Source organism: Oryctolagus cuniculus, chromosome 5 (genome assembly GCF_964237555.1).
Source record: "Oryctolagus cuniculus chromosome 5, mOryCun1.1, whole genome shotgun sequence".
Lineage (NCBI taxonomy): Eukaryota > Metazoa > Chordata > Mammalia > Lagomorpha > Leporidae > Oryctolagus > Oryctolagus cuniculus.
In genome coordinates this window covers 136,411,344-136,431,019 of record NC_091436.1, presented here as the reverse complement: position 1 = coordinate 136,431,019, position 19,676 = coordinate 136,411,344, and the positions used below count along the sequence as shown (strand labels likewise).

The window sequence follows — 19,676 nt, the reverse complement described above, 5'->3', positions numbered from 1 at the left end:
GTAAAGAGGCGGGGTGGGGGGGTATTTCAAGCCAGGAAATCTTGAATCTGGTCCTAATTGTGGCATAACTCAGTGTTACAGATTTGGGGTAGTTACTTATGCTCTCACAGGTTAAGCAGAGGTACTGTGATCTCTCAGGTATTTGAATCCTGGAAAATGCTGTGATTTTGAGGACACTAAAGAAGCAGCAAGCCCTGGTGACTGGAGATGTGACAGAACTGGGGCTGCTGACTAGAGGAATGGGCCTCTCTATGGTCAATGAAGTGCCTGATAAGCCAAAAGATACTGAGTACAGAGGCTGCTCGTGTTTGCCTCTGACGCTGTCACTAAGTCCAGTGGTCCCTCTAGGACACACGCAGGCCAGGGGCTGGGTGTGGACTGGAGGTCCTGGAGGTGCCTGTGCACAGCACTCACCCCAACGACGCGGCGAGGCCGCTGGCAGTGAAAGCACACAGGGTCCGGAGAGAGCAGTGAAGATCGCAAGGTCAGCTTTGGACACGGCTCTGCTTTATGATGATTAATATTTTACGTGAATAAGGGTTCACTCCCTCAATCATACTGCCCATTATGATTTCCTCATTTTATTGAGAATACACTTTATTACTATTTTATTTTTCTTAAATTATCCTAAGAAAAGATACAAAAAGGGCTTGCTGATGGATGCATGATATAACATTCAGAACACTATAGTGAAACTCTGAATTCTATCACTTGATGTAATCATATATTTTAAAACATATTTTTACCTTGACACAATTAATGCACATTATATTAATATAGTTGCAATGTCTCAGATTCAGAATATATTTTAAAGGGCAATTATACATATATAACTATATTACAGTTCTCCTTCTAATGAGGAGTCGATGTTAGGTGCCTTAATATTTCTAATGACATCATAGTCACCATGCTGTGATAAAAATAACTAAAATTTATTGGGCAAATTTTGAGTGTCTTACTTTATACTCTAATTTTCAATACTTTAGACAAAAATTTTTAGGCATAGCATTCAATTTTTAGACATAATACCTTTATCTAAACACAAGAGTATGGGAGATAAATACTTTTACCTTCCCTGCAGATAGACTGAAAAAATATGGAGACGAAACAACTTTTGCAAGGCTGATGCACACCAGACTCAGCCTAGTTATATGTAACTCCAAACTTCACACACACTTCCTCACACTCAGATCCTGAAGACAACAATGACCATTATGTTAAATTATTTTTAGCAGTTTAATTAGTGCATCAGTAAGACTACATTTAATGAATAACAGCATTTCATACAATATGGAAAGAGATTGTGTAGCAATGTTAGTTCCTTCAGGAAAGTCCCTTCATCTCCATTTCAACCCTTCTCTGGAAATGAGGAAATTTTTTTTATCTTATGTAATGCAACCCAGAGCTCCTGCACAAGTTATCTTTCCTACTAAAGATAATAATGGGGGTTGGTGCTGTGAGTAGTAGGTTAAGCCTCTGCCTGCTGCTCTGGCATCTTATATGGGTGCTGGTTCGTGTTCCAGCTGCTCCTCTTCCAATCCAGCTCTCTGCTTGTGGCCTGGGAAAGCAGTAGAAGGCGGCCCAAGTGCTTGGGCCCCATGAACCTGCTTGGGAGACCCAGAAGAAGCTCCTGACTCCTAGCTTTGGATTGGCCCAGCTCCAGCCATTGCAGTGATTTGGGGAGTGAACCAGTAGATGGAAGACCTTTCTCTCTGGCTCTCCCTCTCTCTGTCTGCAACTCTACTTCTCAAATAAATAAATAAATCTTTAAAAAAGATAATAATGCTTTCAAAATTCCTCAAGTCAGGTAGTCTCTCTAACAGTATCTCAGGTTTCTCAGCATAAAGTAGTTTCATCATATCAAAATAGAATAGAAAAACTATATCACTTCTTTTAGAAAAATATATTTTTATTAATGTGGAACATTGAAATTTCTTAGGTTGAGTAGAATTCACTGTTGTCTCTGGATTTGAGAAGAAAGTGTGTCCCCAGAGCCCAAAGATAATTCAGCACAATTGGTAGCTGTGCAATCACAATGAGGAGAATTCAGTCAGTTAACCACAGAGAAAAATAACCTACTCAGAAGCTGTGACGTGATAATCTAGGAAAGCCAATCTAAGATTCTTCTTAGTAAAATAGGATAAAAGAGGTGACAAATAAAAAAAATCCTGCATCAAGAACAAACTGAAATGTAGTTGAAGAAGACACAATCAACACTTGGTCCTATAAATCTGAAACAGGTTACAAACCAAATTTCTTTTTTAAAAAAATGACCAGAGCATACGTTAGAGTAAGGATAATTCTCTTCAATAAATGGTCCTTACAAAACTGGATGTATATGTATAGAATAATAAAACTGGATCCATACCTCTCATCACTTATGAAAATCAATTCAAGATGCATCAAAGACCTAAATTTAAGACCTGAGAATATGAATTTACTGAAAGAAAATGTAGGGGAAACACTCCAACTCATTGGTATAGATGATTTCTTGGATAAGACCCCCAAAGCACAAGCAACAAAAGTAAAACTAAACTAATAGGATTATATGAAACTCAAAAACTTCGGCACAGCAGAGAAAATGATTGATAGAATAAACAGACATCCAATAGAATGGGGAAAATATTTGTGAGCTACCTATTTAACAAAGGATTACTATCCAGAATATATCAGCAACTTAAAAAAAAAAACTCAACAACAGCAAAACAATCCAGTAAAGAAATGGGTAAAGAGTCACAATAGACAGTTCTCAAAAGAAGAAATACAGATGGCCAACAAATAGATGAAAAAAATGTTCAGCATCACTAACCATTAGAGAAATGCAAATCAAAGCCACAGTGAGGGGCTGGCATTGTGGCATAATGGGTTAACCTGCCACCTGCAATGCCAGCATCCCATATGAGTACCGTCTCCAGCCCCCTCTACTCCACTTCTGATCCAGCTCCCTGCTAATGTGCCTAGGAAAGCATTAGAAGATGACCCAAGTTCTTGGGCCCCACACCAACATAGGAGATCCAGATAAAGCTCCTGGCTTCTGGCTTCAGCCTAGCCCAGCCCTGGTCATTGTGGCTATGTGGGGAGTGAACCACCAGAAAAAAGACTCTCTCTCTCTCTCTCTCTCAGATAAATAAAATAAAGAGTAAAAGAAATAAAGCTACAATGAGGTATCACCCTACTCCTGTCAGAATGGTCTTTATCCAAAGACAGAGTAATAAATGTTTGTGGGGATGTAGAGAAAGGGGATAACTTATACACTGTGGGTGGCAATGTAAATTACTGCAGCCATTGCGGAAAACATTATGGAGATTTCTTAAAAAGCTAGAGATAGATTTGTCATATGATACAGCAATCCAGCTACTGGGTATATACTGAAGACACATGAACACACTGTGTCAGAGAAACCTGCATGACCATGTTAATAGCAGCATTGTTGCCGGCGCCACGGCTCAATAGGCTAATCCTCCGCCTGTGGCGCTGGCACACAGGGTTCTAGTCCCAGTCGGGGCGCGGGATTCTGTCCCAGTTGCCCCTCTTCCAGGCCAGCTTTCTGCTGTGGCCCCGGAAGGCAGTGGAGGATGGCCCAAGTGCTTGGGCCCTGCACCCCATGGGAGACCAGGAGAAGCACCAGGCTCCTGCCTTCAGATCAGTGTGGTGCGCCGGCCGCAGCACGCTGGCTGTGGAGGCCATCAGAGGGTGAACCAACGGTAAAGGAAGACCTTTCTCTCTGTCTCTCTCTCTCACTCTCCACTCTGCCTGTCAAAAAACAAACAAAAAATAGCATCATTGTTCACAATAGCCAAAATAGAGAATCAGCCAAAGTGTCCCTCATCAGATGAATGGATAAAGAAATGTGATAATATATATATATACATATATATATATATAGTGATTGTGATAAATATATAATGTGATTGATATATTATGGAATATTGTACAGATATTAAAAATGAAATTCAACCAGTTGCATCAAAATGGATAAAACTGGAAGACATCATGTTGAATACAACAAACCAAATACAGAAAGATAAATACCACATGTTCTCCCTTATATGTGGAAACTAAAATTAAAAAAGAAAAAAGTCAAAAAACAAAGAAAGAAATGTCTCTGTTCATCAGTATTGCTGCAAATTATTTTGTCAAGCTTTGTTTTATATATTTGTCAAATCAATAGTTAAGAATGTTATACTACTATGATTTAAATGATCTGTGATTACTTTAAAATTTACTGTATATGAGTGAAATGGTCATCTTTCCATTTGATTATTGTTTATAACATTGCCTATATTCCTGCTAAGCTAAGATCTGTTGATCTCTTTTTTTTTTTTTTTTTTTTTTTTTTTTTTTTTTTTTGACAGGCAGAGTTAGTGAGAGAGAGAGACAGAGAGAAAGGTCTTCTTTCCATTGGTTCACTCTCCAAATGACCGCTACAGGCGGCACCTGCGCTGATCCGAAGCCAGGAGCCAGGTGTTTCCTCCTGGTCTCCCGTGTGGGTGCAGGGCCCATCCTCCACTGCACTCCTGGGCCACAGCAGAGAGCTCGACTGGAAGAGGAGCAACCAGGACAGAATCCGGCGCCCCAACCGGGACTAGAACCTGAGGTGCCGGCGCCGCAGGCAGAGGATTAGCCTAGTGAGCCGCGGCGCCAGCTAGATCTGTTGATCTCTTTATTTAGTTGAGCATTAAGCTGTTGACTGTAGTATAAACTAAAATTATCTCAAAAACTAAAACTAAAATAAAATTTCTGACATTTTATGTGGAAAAAAAGGAATGGCCAGTGGCTATGAAATATATTTTGTATGTCTCATGCACTTATCTTAACAGCAATGTCCTTTATTTTAAAAATATTTTTATTTATTTATGTTCATTCCACGTTGAAGGGTGACAGAGAAACAGGGAGAAATTTCCCATTTTCTGGTTCACTCTCCAAATGAGGGCTGGGGCAGGCAAAAGTCAGTATCTCAGAATTCAGCTGAGGTCTCTACCATGTATTGTATGGGCCCAAGTGCTTGAGCCATCACCTGCTGTTTCCCAAGGTGCACATGGCAGATTGGAAAAGAAGGAGATGGGATGTGATACCAAGCAATGACTTAACCATTACACCAAACGCTGGCCTTACAGTGCGCTTCTTTAAGTATCACATGTGTCTTGCATTTTAAAAAACATTAATCCGGCCGGCGCCGCGGCTCACTAAGCTAATCCTCTGCCTGCGGCGCCGGCACCTCGGGTTCTAGTCCCGGTTGGGGTGCCGGATTCTGTCCTGGTTGCTTGTCTTCCAGTCCAGCTCTCTGCTGTGGCCCAGGAGTGCAGTGGAGGATGGCCCAAGTGCTTGGGCCCTGCACCCCATGGGAGACCAGGAGAAGCACCTGGCTCTGGATCTGCACAGCGCGCCGGCCGCAGCATGCCGGCCGTAGCGGCCACTTGCGGGGTGAACCAACGGAGAAGGAAGACCTTTCTCTCTGTCTCTCTCTCTCACTGTCTAACTCTGCCTGTCAAAAAAAAAAAAAAAAGATAAAAATAAATAGAGGATGCTAGGTGTTTGAATATACGTGAAGAAATTTATCATGACATCTAGTCAGATTATATTTGAAATTACTTAGCATAATGTAACACTTAAGAAAAGTATGCCTTTAAGTTTCTTTGAAGAAAGGGTTTAGAAAGTCACAAATCCTATATAAATGTAGGGCTATATAGATTGTGTATTTTGGGGTTAGTTTTGAACAATTACATAAGATAGATTAAAGAACATTGCAGATTATTTGCTATTAATCTTGAATAGGTAGGTAATACTTTCCTGGCTCTTAAATTTGGGCAGTCCCTTTCGACCAACATAATGTGGTAGAATGATGCTTTACACACTTGGCCTGAGATCTAAGAAGACTTTCAATTTTTACTTCTCTTTCTGGAAAAGATAAAAATCATTCTCTCCTACCCTATCCACCACTGTGATTTTGTTGCTTGTATTCCCATGTGCATCAAGCGCACTCCACAAAGGCTGAATCATGGTTTGTCTGAGTCTCCGCTGTGATCCTGTGTTGCTTCTAATGTCTGAGACGTGAGTCTACGGGGAACACTTGGAGTTTAGTTGTTGCCTATAAAGCACATGAGAACAGTTTGCTCTACCTGCCTGCCACAGGAGGATTGAGAGAACCTGGAACCTGAAGCTGCTGCAGGTGTCCTTCTACCATCTCAGGAACGCTGACTTCCCATGAATGAGAGGGACAAACAAGGAAGAAGCGAATCACAGGTGATGCCCCTGGCCAGCTGAACTGAGCAACCCTGGAAATGTCCTACCTTGGACATATCTTTTACATGCCATAAAATGCTAATGAAAAATAAAGCCAATTAGATTGGGTTTCCTGTTACTAGCAGCAGAAAGCATCTTCACTTGAATATTCTTACCATGCACGTTAATTATTCATTAAAGTTTCACACCACAGGTCTCAGATAAAATGTGACAAATCATTCACTCATCTCAGGGAGCAAAGCAAGAGTTCAGTCAACCAGCAGACAAGTTTGTCAGCTTATCAAATTCCTAGAGGGTAATATGCTTCCCACAAACAATGCCCCACTTAAAAATTAAATACTCATAAAATAGATTTTGAGTTTGAGTTGCTTGAGCGTAAAATATGAGACATCTATGGCAGTGGAGAAACTGTATTCCAATCACTCTTGCTTTGAAATGAACTTCTGAATGGTTACCTACTTTGTAGATTTGACACTGACTTCTCGAGTGGAACACAAGAGCAGAACCCTTCATCTTAACGAATTCATTTGCCTTTTTTTGAAATCTCCCCAACTCATTAAAAATAGGACATTCCAAAGTCTCTGAAATTTCCAACTATTTACTGATTTATAACTGTAGTTATGAAACCTTTTATACAAACATCAATAAAAGTTTTGATTCATTTTTATGGCTTGCTTCCCTAATATTTTTCATCAAGTTTGTTGCAAGTTTGCTTTCAGTGTTTCTTTTTTAAGATTTATTTATGTATTTGAAAGTCAGAGTTACACAGAAAGAGGAGAGGCAGAAAGAGAGATCTTCCATCCGATGGTTCACTCCTCAATTGGCCGCAATGGCCGGAGCTGAGCCGATCCGAAGCCAGGAGCCAGGAGCTTCTTCCAGGTCTCCCACGTGGGTGCAGGGGCCCAAGGACTTGGGCCATCTTCTACTGCTTTCCCAGGCCATAGCAGAGAGCTAGATAGCTGGAGCAGCCAGGTCTCGAACCGGTGCCCATATGGGATGTTGGCGCTTCAGGCCAAGGCGTTAACCCACTGCACCACAGCACCAGCCCCATGATTGCAGTTTTTACAATTTATCTTTCTACACACTGATTGAAAATTTTAATTATTTTAGTTGCTAAGTAAAAGTTTGTATATTTATAGTATGATGCTTATACATGTATACATTGCAAAATGGCTAAATCAAGCTGTTTAGCATAGGCATTATCTCACAGAATACATGAATGAAAACTGTTTTATATTCAGATAGAATCCACCTGTCTTTTTTCTATTTCTTTTCTTTACAACTGTATGAAGTCAATGATTGTTCACTGTACATGCATTTGAAAAAAGTAACAAAGAACTGCAGCACAGGTGATAACCCAAGCAGCAGGGGGGAGGGGGTGCTGGAAACAGAGTAGAGAAGGCACCACCATCAGTAATGAGACTTCCAGGCCAAGGCAGGGGCTGAGGAGGCCATGGGGAGGACGTTTGCTTCAGGGTCACTGAACCAGGAGAGGGCCAAGTCCTGAGGAGCCACTCTGTTTGGGGAAGAATAGGAGCCACCCAGAACACCTTTTCATGAAGAATTAGGATCAGGGATTCTTCCCTAAGCGTCGCCATCTTCACTTCAGCTCAGGGGTCCTGCAGGGGACAGAGGAGAGGCTGTTTTCAGACCTGTAACAACGGTTTCTCCTCCCTTCACTCAGGGTTTTGAGTGACCATATTGCAGTAAGAAGAAAAATCTTCCATCACGTGGAGACAATTCTTCCTCAGAGCACAGACCTTGGACCGAGAGGGGAAAAAGTGCTTTGGTGTAAATGGCCTGATTCAAAACTCTGCATTCAAATTTTGCCATTACTTCTGTCTCCTATCATCACCTCTGCCGTGTTTTCTAGGAAATCCAAATCTACCTTTGAAGGAGAAACAAAGGTCATTACCTGCTGGCTGAAGTGCAGAATGTTCTGGGAAAGACAAGGGAAGATATGTTCTTAACAGACACAGAGGCCAACCTCCGCAGCCCCAAATCTCCCATCTGAGATTTCTCTACCAGCACAGCCTACACCAGCCAGGGCAGGGAGGGAGCAGAATCTGAGAGCCATGACCCAGGATGTCTCTCACACAAGCCCACTTCACCAGCCTGAGTGGCTCTTCCTTTATTGGTCCCAGGTTCCCCCCTGAAGAACTCCATGCTTGATAACCTCTCTCTTTTCTCTCCAAGCCTTTACCACCTGGGATTTGGCAGAGTAACCATGTACTGCTGACTTCTGCGTTTTCAGGAAAGTTGAGGTCAACTAGGAAAGAAAGAGCTTATGTGGGGCCTCTCTATACACATAACAAATGCCAGGAAAGGCAGATTTCTTCCTCCAGAAGAGTCCTTGGGAGATCTCAGCTACCAATAGGCTCTTACCTCTCTGAGTCCTGCAGTAGATGAACAGCCCCAGTCCAAGAAACAGCAGACCCAGCACAAAGCCCGCAGCTCCACTCAGCAACTTGCTCTGTGTGGATTCAGCCTGTGCCCCTGAGAGAAGAAGCCAGATCTGGTCATTTTTATCCCAACTGCACATTTTCTCATTGACACCCTGAGATTGAGAACTGCTGAGTCTGGAGGAGGAAGTCTTCCCTGGGAGACCAGGACTTGGCCATTTCTAGAAAAGAGATTCAACTCACACTGAGTAGCCACAAGGCTCAGGCACTTGAGCATATTTAAATATCACAGGCCTGAGATAGCATCTGATGTGTGAAGAGCCTGGACTCAGGGGCGTTAAGTGGTTTGTCTAGGGCGGCAGAGCTAACGAATGCAGAGCTGAGATTGGGACCCTTCATGTCAGGAAGAGCTTACATGGCTCTCAGATCACAACGAACCACCCAGAGCAACAGCACCATACGTACAAGCCCAGCACCAAAGTCAAGTCTGAAGTACAGAACCCCACAGGGGTGACCACGGCCGGTGATGTTACTAGAGGGATCCACATGGGGACATCCTTTCTATTGCCAGGCACAATTGACATCCCCAAGGTGCAGTAGAAAAACTCACAGGGTGTTAGAGATTGAAGAGAAATTGGCTCCCCAAACTCATGAAGATACCTAGACTCTGAAGTCTTAATGCTACATGTCAATGAATCAAGCATGGAGACGTGATCTAATATGGCATCTGTGAAAGGAATAGGGTGGGAGGTCTTTAACCCGCTGGGGACGTGCCTGAGAAGGTAGCTGTTGTTAGAGGGTTGGGTGTGTGAGCCTGCTTCAGTTCAGCTCTCCCTCTGTGTGTTCTGGCTTACCCTATTACCATCCCTGCACATGCACGAGGCCATCGCCAGCCTCCACCAGATGCCAGTCGATGGGGCCACCTTGTCCTAAGCTGTGACCTCCAAACCGTGAGCTGAAATGAACCAGCATCTCCTCCTTTAATTTAATTTAAATTAAAACAATGAAAAGCAGACTAATACATGTGGGAAGAGGAGAAGCCTGACACTCGGGCACAGGCAGAGTCCCCTTCCTGGAGGGGGAGGGGCTTATGGGTTGGGAAGCTGCTCACTCCATTCCACGGTGATGGGGCTGGTCACGCTCGGGTGCTCCACCTGGCACGTGTACACCTCTCCACTCTGAGGAACTGTCTCAAGCATCACCAGGGTCTGGAAGGTCCAGTCTCCATTACGGATCAGGCCCGTGGACACCACCCCAGCCTCCTCTTCCTCTCCATTCCGGAACCACCGCACTTCAATGTGGCCTGGATAGAAGCCACTCACAGCGCAGACCAGGAGGTTGTGGTGCTGCAGGGGCTGCGTCTTTGCAGGGTACACGGTCACCGTCGGCACAACTAGGAGATAGAGAAAGGAGAAGGGAGGCATGGGCATTCTTCCTGGTGGCTGCTTCTGCCTCTCTCTGTCCCCAGGCTCCAGTCTCAGGTGGGCTTCCCTCAAAGCTGGCCATGTGCTGCAACAAGTGTCTCCTAAAAGCTTTATAACAACACAGCACAAACACGAAACAGGAAAGAGGTCTGAATTCCTGACTCAGTACTTGGTAATAGTGAAAAAAGACCCAACAAAGAGGAGCATGAAGTAAATTGTGTTACAACTATACAGAGGAATAAGTATGCAATTACTGATATGCTACTAGCATTTTAAAGTATTACCAGTATGCTATTTAATAGAATTAGATTTGAACACGCTAATTCCACAGACATTTCTACTAATAAAAGTACATATACCAGGGAAACATGGGCAATTTAGACCTGAAAAGGCCTCCTCTCCCCTCCCCACCCCCAATTTAGCTTCACATTTCTTCCAGTGAAATGCTCCTGCAGAGGACACAGCGCACTTTCCTTTCAGGGCTTCCAGGAAGAAGCGTGTATGCCAAGGACAGGGTATGATCAGCCTCCTTATTCTTACAAACCATTTACATCTGTCAGTTTTCCTCCCTTAAACCTTTAGCTCAACCAGATGCTTTAAACTGCCCTTTCTGGCATCTCTAGGGACCCACTCAGCCAAAATTCCCTCCCCCTCCCACCCTGCAAAGCCACCCCATCCCCCTTCCCACCTCCCACAGGGATCACCAGACAGTGTCATTATAGAGCAGGTGTTGTGGCACAGTGGGTTAAGCCACTGCCTGTGTTGCCGGCATCCCATAACACTGATTCAAGTGCTGGAGTGTGGGAGATCAGGATGGACTCCTGGCTTCTGGCTTTGGTCTGGCCCAGTTCCAGCAATTGGGGCTGTTTAGGACGTGAGCCAGCAGATGGAGATCCCCCTCTTTCTCTCTGCAACTGCTTTTCAAATAAATAAATAAATCTTTCTCAAAAGAACTTGTTGGGGGCCAGTGCCATGGCTTAGAAGGTTAAGCATCTGCCAGCAGTGCAGGAATCCCATATGGGTGCCCGTTCTAGTTCCAGTTGCTCTACTTCCAATCCAGCGCCCTGCTAATGGCCTAGGAAAGCAGCAGAAGATGGACCAAGGTCTTGGACCCCTGCATCCATGTGGGAGACCCAGAAGAAGCTCCTGGCTCCTGACTTCAGCTTAGCTCAGGTCTATCCATTTTGGTCATTTAGGGAGTGAACCAGAGGATGGAAAAATCTCTCTCTCTCTCTCTCTCTCTCTCTCCTCCCTTTCTCCCTCCCTCACTCCATCCCTCCCTCCTTCTCTCTCTGTATTTCTGCCTTTCAAATAAAAACAAATAAATATTTTTTTAAAAAGAAAAGAAAAAGAACTTGCTATTGTACTTCCAAACCTGGATCCTTTTTGCTGGACACGGAGTAAGCCAATCACTGAAACCAGATGATGTAAGAAACTAAGAGTTTATTTTGCAATGTGCTGAGTCAGACAGCTATACCTCAAGACCTGAATTTACCCAGAATTAAGGGCTATGGATCCTACATATTAAAGGGCACTGAGCAATGTGTGGCCAGCTCTTGGCTTGGTCTACAAGTTCATGCTCTGCCTCTGATGGGTCTGTGATAGGAGACCAGCGTGTTCCCATTGTAATGACAGATGGGCTCAGGTCAGTGTGGGCTCTACAAGGAGAACAGGCATTATTTTGTCTGAATAGGGCCTGTGAGGGCCTGTGAGGCTGCCAGAGCAGTCCATTACTGGGATGTTAACCACAGAGATGATCACAAGATTTTTTTCTTAAGATTTATTTATTTATTCGAGAAAGAAAGTTAGAGAGAGAGGGAGAGGGGGACACACAGAGAGAGAGAGAGAGTGAAAGGTCTTCCATCCACTGGTTCACCCCCCAGATTGCCCCAAAGTCAGAAGCCAAGACTCCATCCTGATCTCCCACATGGGTGACAGCCACCCAACACTTGGGCCATCTCCCACTGCTTTCCCAGGCGCATTAGAAGGGAGCTGGATCAGAAGAGGACCATCCAGGACATAAGCGGACACCCATATGGGATGCCAGCACAGCAGGCAAAGGCTGAACCTACTATACTACAGCCTCAGGCCTATCACCAAATGCTGACACTCTGTGATTCATGTTCTTAAAGGAGAGCTTTACCCTTTGTCACTGCCTTAATTTAGTGAGAAAAATCTTTAGCAAGGCTTTGATGTGTAATCAGCAAAGGGGAGACAAGAACCTGGAGCTAAGGGAGAGATACAGGGGCCTGATAACATCAGCATCACAGGCATTAGGGGTAAGGGTTCAGTTTCAGGACTTAAAGACCTCCACACCGCACCCACCAATCCTCTCCTCTCCCCTCTTGCTCCAAGCCTACAGAATCCCACCCTCCACATAAATTTGTGGGGAGGGCACCCTCCCTTGACGCGCACACATCCCCTCTCACATCACACACGGACAAGACCCCACTGTTTTCCCAATAACACTGCAGGTTCCCAGGTCCCCTAACAACCTCCAAGCACCCACAATCCTGCACACACCTCTCCCTCGCCCCAGACCGCACTGCGCACCGCTCACCTCGCCGCGGCACCGCGAAGCGCTCAAAGGCACGGTAGTTGTGTACGCAGTACGTGTCCACCGCGGCCCGATACTTGTCCAGTGTGACCTCCTGCCGGTTCCAGCCCTCGGCATCCGGCCGACCCAGCTCCGTGAGGGCGAGGAACTCACCCACATCGCTATCGAAGCGCACGTACTCCTCCCGGTTGTAGATGAATCTGGCCAGGAGCCGCACCCGCTGCGTCCCATTGGAGAAACGACACTCACCTTTAGCCTGCAGGGTGAAACGAGCTGTGGGGACAGGGATCGCGTCACAGCTGTGGGCACAGGGATCGCGTCACAGCTGGGACTCTCACTTAGGGAAATGCAGTCATCTTTAGCTCCGGAACATTGTCGATATAAAGTCTTTAAAATGGAAGTGTACACAGTGCTGCTCCACCTTTTGTGAGTCACATTTCAAATATATATGCATATGTATTTATATTTAACTATTTTATTTACATATAATTATCTAATATATTCGGTAAATCTATAATGTATGAGTATATATTATATTTATATTTATTATATATATGTATATGTATATATTCAATGCTACAGATGTGACACGGTAGTTACTGGAATTCCGTACTGAAACGTATAGGCCTGATAACACAGTGGCTGAAAGGACTACAGTGCTCCATGCAGAGACCATATTTGCTTTGTTCCTCACTCCATCATCATCACCATCGCCTGAGGTACTAACTGGTGCTTTGTAGGTCACTGACAAGTAATGGCTGCAGGAATTCATGGCATTGTACTCATGAATTCACAACAGGGTTGCTTATTGTCTGGTTTTTTATTTTTCTCAGGTTCTGCTTGCCTCCTGACCTCAGAGCAGAACTCTTTTCTGAGGCTGCCCATTCAAAAGTCGATTATAAGCAGCCTTCACTTCTTCACCTCCCCTTCCCCTTCTGTCAAATCCCGTTACCACTCAGGACAACAAACATCCCTTAGGCACCAGCCTCACCATGAACTCCAGTGTTTTAGATTCTCTGACCTCTTAACAGCTTCATATGAATGTCAAAAAATTATCTCAAACTTGATGTAAATAAAACCTTTATTTCTAACCACCCACTTCAAATCAGTTCCTCCTCTGTCTTCCCTACTTCATTAACAGCATCACCATCCACCTATACCCTTAAGACCAAATCCTTAGAAATAATCCTGGCTTTTAGCTCCCATCACCCTGCATATAATCCGTTAACTAGTCATACAAAAAGCTATCACAAAACTGTTCAGGAGCTTCTTCCAGGTCTCCCATGTGGGTGGCAGGGGCCCAACTTGGGCCATCCTCCACTGCTTCCCCAGTGCATTAGACGGAGCTGGATCGGAAGCAGTGTAGCCGGGACTCCAACCTGCACTCATATGGATGCTGGTATTGCAGAGAACATTACTATTTCTAAATCCTCTGAAGACCCTGAAGTAATGTGATGCAAGGCTAGAACAGTTATGTTGGAAGAGAACTGAGAAGAAATGACCTACATGGAGAACCCCTACACAGGTCTCCCAGAGTGGCTAGGTGCTCAGGTTCCTTTCATTGTGGAAATAATGCAGGATCTGTTTGATGAAGATACACATGATCATTGAAGAAAATGTCAGAATTTTTTGAGGGACATTACCTGGACACAGTGACAAATTTAACTCCCTTTCTTCTCTCATCCCATAAAAGTTCAGAACCCAAGGTTTGCACTTACGCTGGTGACCCCTGGCCAAAGCTAGGGGAAGGTTCAGCACCATCAGTGTCGCTGGGAGAGCTGCCATGCAGGAGGCTCCAGGTAACCACAGCCACAGCATGCTGGAGAGCAGGAGAGCAGGCAGGTACGTCTCACTTGATGAGAACGCTGACCCTGCTCCACTCACATCCCAAGCAACAGCAGCAAGGTGTTCGCCTCTTTGTTGTGGTATTGGGCAACCTCAGTGCTGAAGAATCAATGAGCATCGCAATTGAATAGCATCATCTGTTGCTGGCCAGAAATTTGGTATGAAGATCCTCTTCTGAAACTTGTGATTTCCTTCATTAAGAATGTTGTTTAGGCCAGCACCGCGGCTCACTAGGCTAATCCTCTGCCTGCGGCGCTGGCACACCAGGTTCTAGTCCCGGTCGGGGCGCCGGATTCTGTCCTGGTTGCCCCTCTTCCAGGCCAGCTCTCTGCTGTGGCCAGGGAGTGCAGTGGAGGATGGCCCAAGTGCTTGGGCCCTGCACCCCATGGGAGACCAGGAAAAGCACCTGGCTCCTGGCTTCAGATCAGCGCGGTGCATCAGCTGCAGCGCGCCAGCTGCAGTGGCCACGTGGGGTGAACCAATGGCAAAGGAAGACCTTTCTCTCTGTCTCTCTCTCTCACTGTCCACTCTGCCTGTCAAAAAAAAATATTGTTTTAGTTTAGAATTTTAAATGGTTGCCCAGTTTCACCTAACAAATTCTAATTGGATAGGAATCAGCTGTGAGCTGATACTGATATGTTCACAAGTTTGAACTTTACAGGAGCATTTAGCTCTCATTTGAAGACAGATATTCAGACAAGTATGTGTGTGGAGGTGTTTAGGAGTAAAGGGCTGGAGGGGAAATGCTTGGAAGCCCAGAGACCTATACTCTTGTCCCAATTGTACCATAACTTAGTGTTGCAGATTTGGGGAAATTACTTAATCTCCTGGAGTTGAAATGAAGGTAGTGCCATCTTTCATTTCAGCACTGGAAAATGCTGTGATTCTGTGGACACCTCAGGGAGCAGCATCCTTTGGGAACTGACTGATTGTGTGAAAAAAACAGAGCTGTTCACTGGCTGCACCTTTCTGCAGACAAGGAAGTACCTGATAATCAAAACAAAATTGCGAGGTAGTCAATTATTTAACCATGTAAAATTATTTTTGCAAATTTTTCTGTGATGCTGTCTCTGAGTCTAGTGGCACCTCCAGAACACACAAAGCTAGGGGCTTAGAAGAGGTTACCTATTGGAAATGGAGAGTTTCAAAGGCTTTTGTGCAGAGCACTTAACCAGCCAAGTAATAGGGACAAATTGCCTAAATAAAAGTGTACAAGGGACTGAGAGATGGATGAAAGACTCAAAGTCAAACTGGACACACTCTATTTTATGATGGTTAATCTTTTATGTGAAAAAGACTTTGGTTTCTTAAGTGGATTCCCATAATGATCTCCTCATTTTGTTAAGGATGTATGTCTTTATCATCCCCCTTCTCTTCAAGAAACCTAAAGTAAGATATAAGAAGACTTAGCTATTGAATACATTATAGAATGTTCAGGAAATAGAACACTATGGAAAAACTATTAATGAAATCATTTTATGTAACCATAAATTTATTTCTACTTATATATAATTACTGTACATCATATTAATATAAGTGTAATGTCTTAGATACAAAATGGTCTTTATGGGATAGCTCTGTATTAGTCCATACCCTACAAGGATTCAGATAAGGAGTCATTGTTTATGTGCCTTAATGTTTCTAGTGTCAGGATAATCACCTTGCTCTAATAAAAATACACAAAACTATTGAGCAAATTTGAGCATCTTACATTTTACTCAAAATTGTACCAAAGATCTTTTTAAACACAACACTAATTTAATCCTCACATGATTATGGGAAGAGAGTACCCTTTTCATCCCGGCAAGTGGAGAGAATAAACTGATGGAGCTGGGAAAACTTTGCAAGGATATAAGGCCAGTGTTATGGTTTGGACAGGATTTGGCTCCTCAAACCCACAAGGGTGTTAAAACACCAAAGCCTTATATTATTCATTAATTAATGTTAATGATTGATAGATCAAAATTATAAACTTGGGGCCAGCACCATGGCACACTACGTTAATCCTCTGCCTGTGGCGCCAGCATCCCACATGGGTGCCAGTTCTGGTCCCAGCTGCTCCTCTTTCAGTCCAGCTCTCTGTTGTGGCCCGGGAAGGCAGTGGAGGATGGCCCAAGTGCTTGGGCCCTGCACCCACGTGGGAGACCAGGAGGAAGCACCTGTCTCCTGGCTTCGGATCGGGGTAGTTCCGGCTGTTGCAGCCATTTGTAGAGTGAACCAACGGAAGGAAGACCTTTCTGTCTCACTCTCTCTCACTCTCTGTAACTCTACCTGTCAAATAAATAAATACAATCTTATTATAAAAAAAAAGTATAAACTTGATCTCATTTTATCGTCTGGGAGGGGGCCTAGTGCAAGGTTTTTCTGTAAATAGGGTCATGCCCTCAGAGGGTAATTTTCACAGGAAGGCTTCTTGCATAAGCAGATCACATTTTTTGTGTCTCTCTACTTCCTGTATCACCATGCAACTGTCCCTCTCCCATCCTGCAGTTTCACTACATCCCTAAACCAGTGTGGCTGCCCAACCTAGGATTGTGAAACTCCAAGACTTCAAGCTTAAAAAAACCTTCTTTCTTCCTATGCAATACACTTCGGTATTCCAGTTAAAGTAATGAAGTGCTGACTAATACAAACAGTAACTGGTGCACTACAAATTGAATCGACTTTTATGCAAATCTAAATCCCACAGGCTCAATCATTAAATCAAATTTCTTTCATGCTCAATTTTTCGACAATAATTGTTATATTGAATTATTTTTATCACTTTAATTCATGTGTCTGCACATCAATAAGACTATATGAATAGCAGCATTTCATATAGTTTAGGGAGAGACAGTGTAGCAATGTTAATTTCTTTAAAAACTCCTTTCATCATTATTGCTAACACTACTGGAAGTGACAAAATTTGCATTTATCACTCGTAACGGCACCCATAGCTCCTGCACAAGTAACCTTATTAAAGATAACAATGGCCTCAAAATTCCTCAAGTACAATTAGTTGTTCTCTCAAACACAATTTTTCTCATATTTCTCAACATAATGTAATGCAAGTTTGATCATTTCAAAATAAAATAGAGGCCGGCACCGTGGCTCACTAGGCTAATCCTCCACCTGCGGCGCCGGCACACCGGGTTCTAATCCCGGTCGGGGTGCCGGATTCTGTCCTGGTTGCCCCTCTTCCAGTCCAGCTCTCTGCCATGGCCCAGGAGTGCAGTGGAGGATGGCCCAAGTCCTTGGGCCCTGCACCCACATGGGAGACCAGGAGGAAGCACCTGGCTCCTGGCTTCAGATCAACGCAATGCCGGCCGCAATGTGCTGGCCATAGTGGCCACTTGGGGGGTGAACCAATGGAAAAAGGAAGACCTTTCTCTCTGTCTCTCTCTCTCACTGTCTGACTCTGCCTGTCAAAAAAAAAAAATAAAAATACTATCTCATTTCTTTAAGGAAAAAGATATTCCTATTAATATAGAATATTCAAATTTCTTGGGTGGGTTGAATTCACTATTGTCCCTGGATTTGGAAGAAACCCTGTCCCCAGAGCCCAGTGACAATTCAGCACTCTTGGCAGCTGTGTAATCACAACGAAGAGAATTTACATTTAATTTAACACAGAGAACAGCAACCAACTCGGAAACTAACTATCGTGTGATAATCTAAAGTCGATCTAAGATCCACCTCAGTATAACAGTATAAAATGAATGGCAAAAGAGGCAATTCTATATTATGAGCATAATGAAATATATATAGTCAAACAGAACATCATCAAAACTTGTTCTTGTGAAGCTGACATACAAATTATACACTGTATACATTTGTAATTAAAAAGAATGGCCAGGGACTGTGGAACCAAATTCTGATTAGCATTTACACTTATGAGTAACAAGGATGTGCTCCTTTATAGAGCAGGAGTTTAGTGGTTATGACATCCACATCTCACATCAGAGTCCCTGAGTTTGATTTTGAACCCCAGTTCCTTGCTAATGTAGGCCTGGAGAGAGAGCAGTGATGACTCGTGTAATTGGGTTCTTATCATCCATGTGGGAGACTTTGATTGTGTTCCTGATTTCCAGCTTCAGCCTCTGCCCAGTCCCAGGTGTAGCTGGTATTTTTGAAGTGAACCAATGGATGAGAGTCCTCATTCTCTGTGTGTCTGTCTTTCCCTCTGTGTATTTCTGTCTTTCTCATTCTGTCTCTCTCTGTGTGTCCCTCTAGCTTTCAAACAAATAAATAGCATTTTCAAAGATGTGCTCCCTTAAATATTATATGGATTACACTTTTTTCAGTATTAATTCAATACAAGGAGTGCTCCAGTAAAACATTGCTAGCAATGGTCACCAAGCCATCAGTCCTACAGAGGATGTCTAGGCTGAGCTTCTCACTGAAAGCAGGAGAAACAATCTTGTTCAACACCCGCAGTGTGATAGGCATCAAACAAGGATTCATTTCCAGAGAAGATATTGAAATTGATCTCCAGAAAATGACTCTCAGTACAGAAGTTCTATAGTATCTGATCTTTATGCCTGAAACTACAGGTTTGTTTTATGGGAAAAAAATCTCGACATTATTGGAAACAAACAAGTAAAATCAGAAGTCATCTTTTGTTGAACAACAGGCATTTGAATTTGTGGTGTTACATACAGTCCTTCTCCCAGATTCACCACAGTCAGCCTGAAAAGTTGCACTGCATCACGGTGAAGTGAGCTCTTGTGGTTAACAACAGGCCACAGTTAGACAGGGTATCTGTGACCTGTCCAGGAATCTCAGAAGATTCTCAGCAGCTTTCAGACCATCAGAAATACATGTGTTCTCCCATGTGGACAGTTCACTGGAGTGCTTACCCACACGGGCTTCTAAGGATATCTCTGGTTGCCCTCCCTGCTAAATACAAAGTCAGTATCATTGGAAGGATTCAAACTGCTTAGTGAATTGTAAAATTCTAGATGGGTTCAAGAAAGTTCAAGTGGTCCATGAAATGTTTGGGAAAATGTGTGAGATGCAGGGGTCTTTGGCATACTTGTGTCAGAACTCTGTTCTAATTCCACTTATGAAGTCAAATACCAACTTCTTCAAATTAAAGAAATGGACTTGAACACTCCAAAAGTTTTTTTTCCAATACAATCCCATCAAGGTTGCATGTACCAATGCCATCTCACTAGTCCAAGTGATCAATTTCAGTTCACAATTGATCACACTGATAGGTCTAAG

General features: G+C 43.7%; 1 protein-coding gene across 1 annotated transcript; it reads right to left on the bottom strand.

The window, feature by feature from the left end:
* Positions 1-6,836: 6,836 nt before the first annotated feature.
* LOC100349408 (HLA class II histocompatibility antigen, DRB1 beta chain) lies at positions 6,837-14,475 on the bottom strand. The gene is made up of 5 exons (XM_070074194.1): positions 14,345-14,475; positions 12,630-12,899; positions 9,757-10,038; positions 8,629-8,739; positions 6,837-7,862 (listed from the first exon to the last, which is right to left on the bottom strand). Exons 1-5 carry the CDS (start codon positions 14,442-14,444, stop codon positions 7,849-7,851), a joined length of 777 nt encoding a protein of 258 aa, XP_069930295.1. The 5' UTR covers positions 14,445-14,475; the 3' UTR covers positions 6,837-7,848.
* Between the last annotated feature and the right edge of the window lie 5,201 nt (positions 14,476-19,676).

What these genes read in the sequence shown, in the direction of transcription:
- LOC100349408 (XM_070074194.1), bottom strand. Translation starts at nt 14,444, where the DNA reads ATGCTGTGGCTGTGGTTACCTGGAGCCTCCTGCATGGCAGCTCTCCCA. An exon ending in TTTGGCCAGGGGTCACCAGC is followed by an intron (nt 12,900 to 14,344) that starts GTAAGTGCAAAC and finishes CTGTCCCCACAG; the next exon opens with CTCGTTTCACCCTGCAGGCT. An exon ending in CCCCATCACCGTGGAATGGA is followed by an intron (nt 8,740 to 9,756) that starts GTGAGCAGCTTC and finishes TTCTTCTCTCAG; the next exon opens with GGGCACAGGCTGAATCCACA.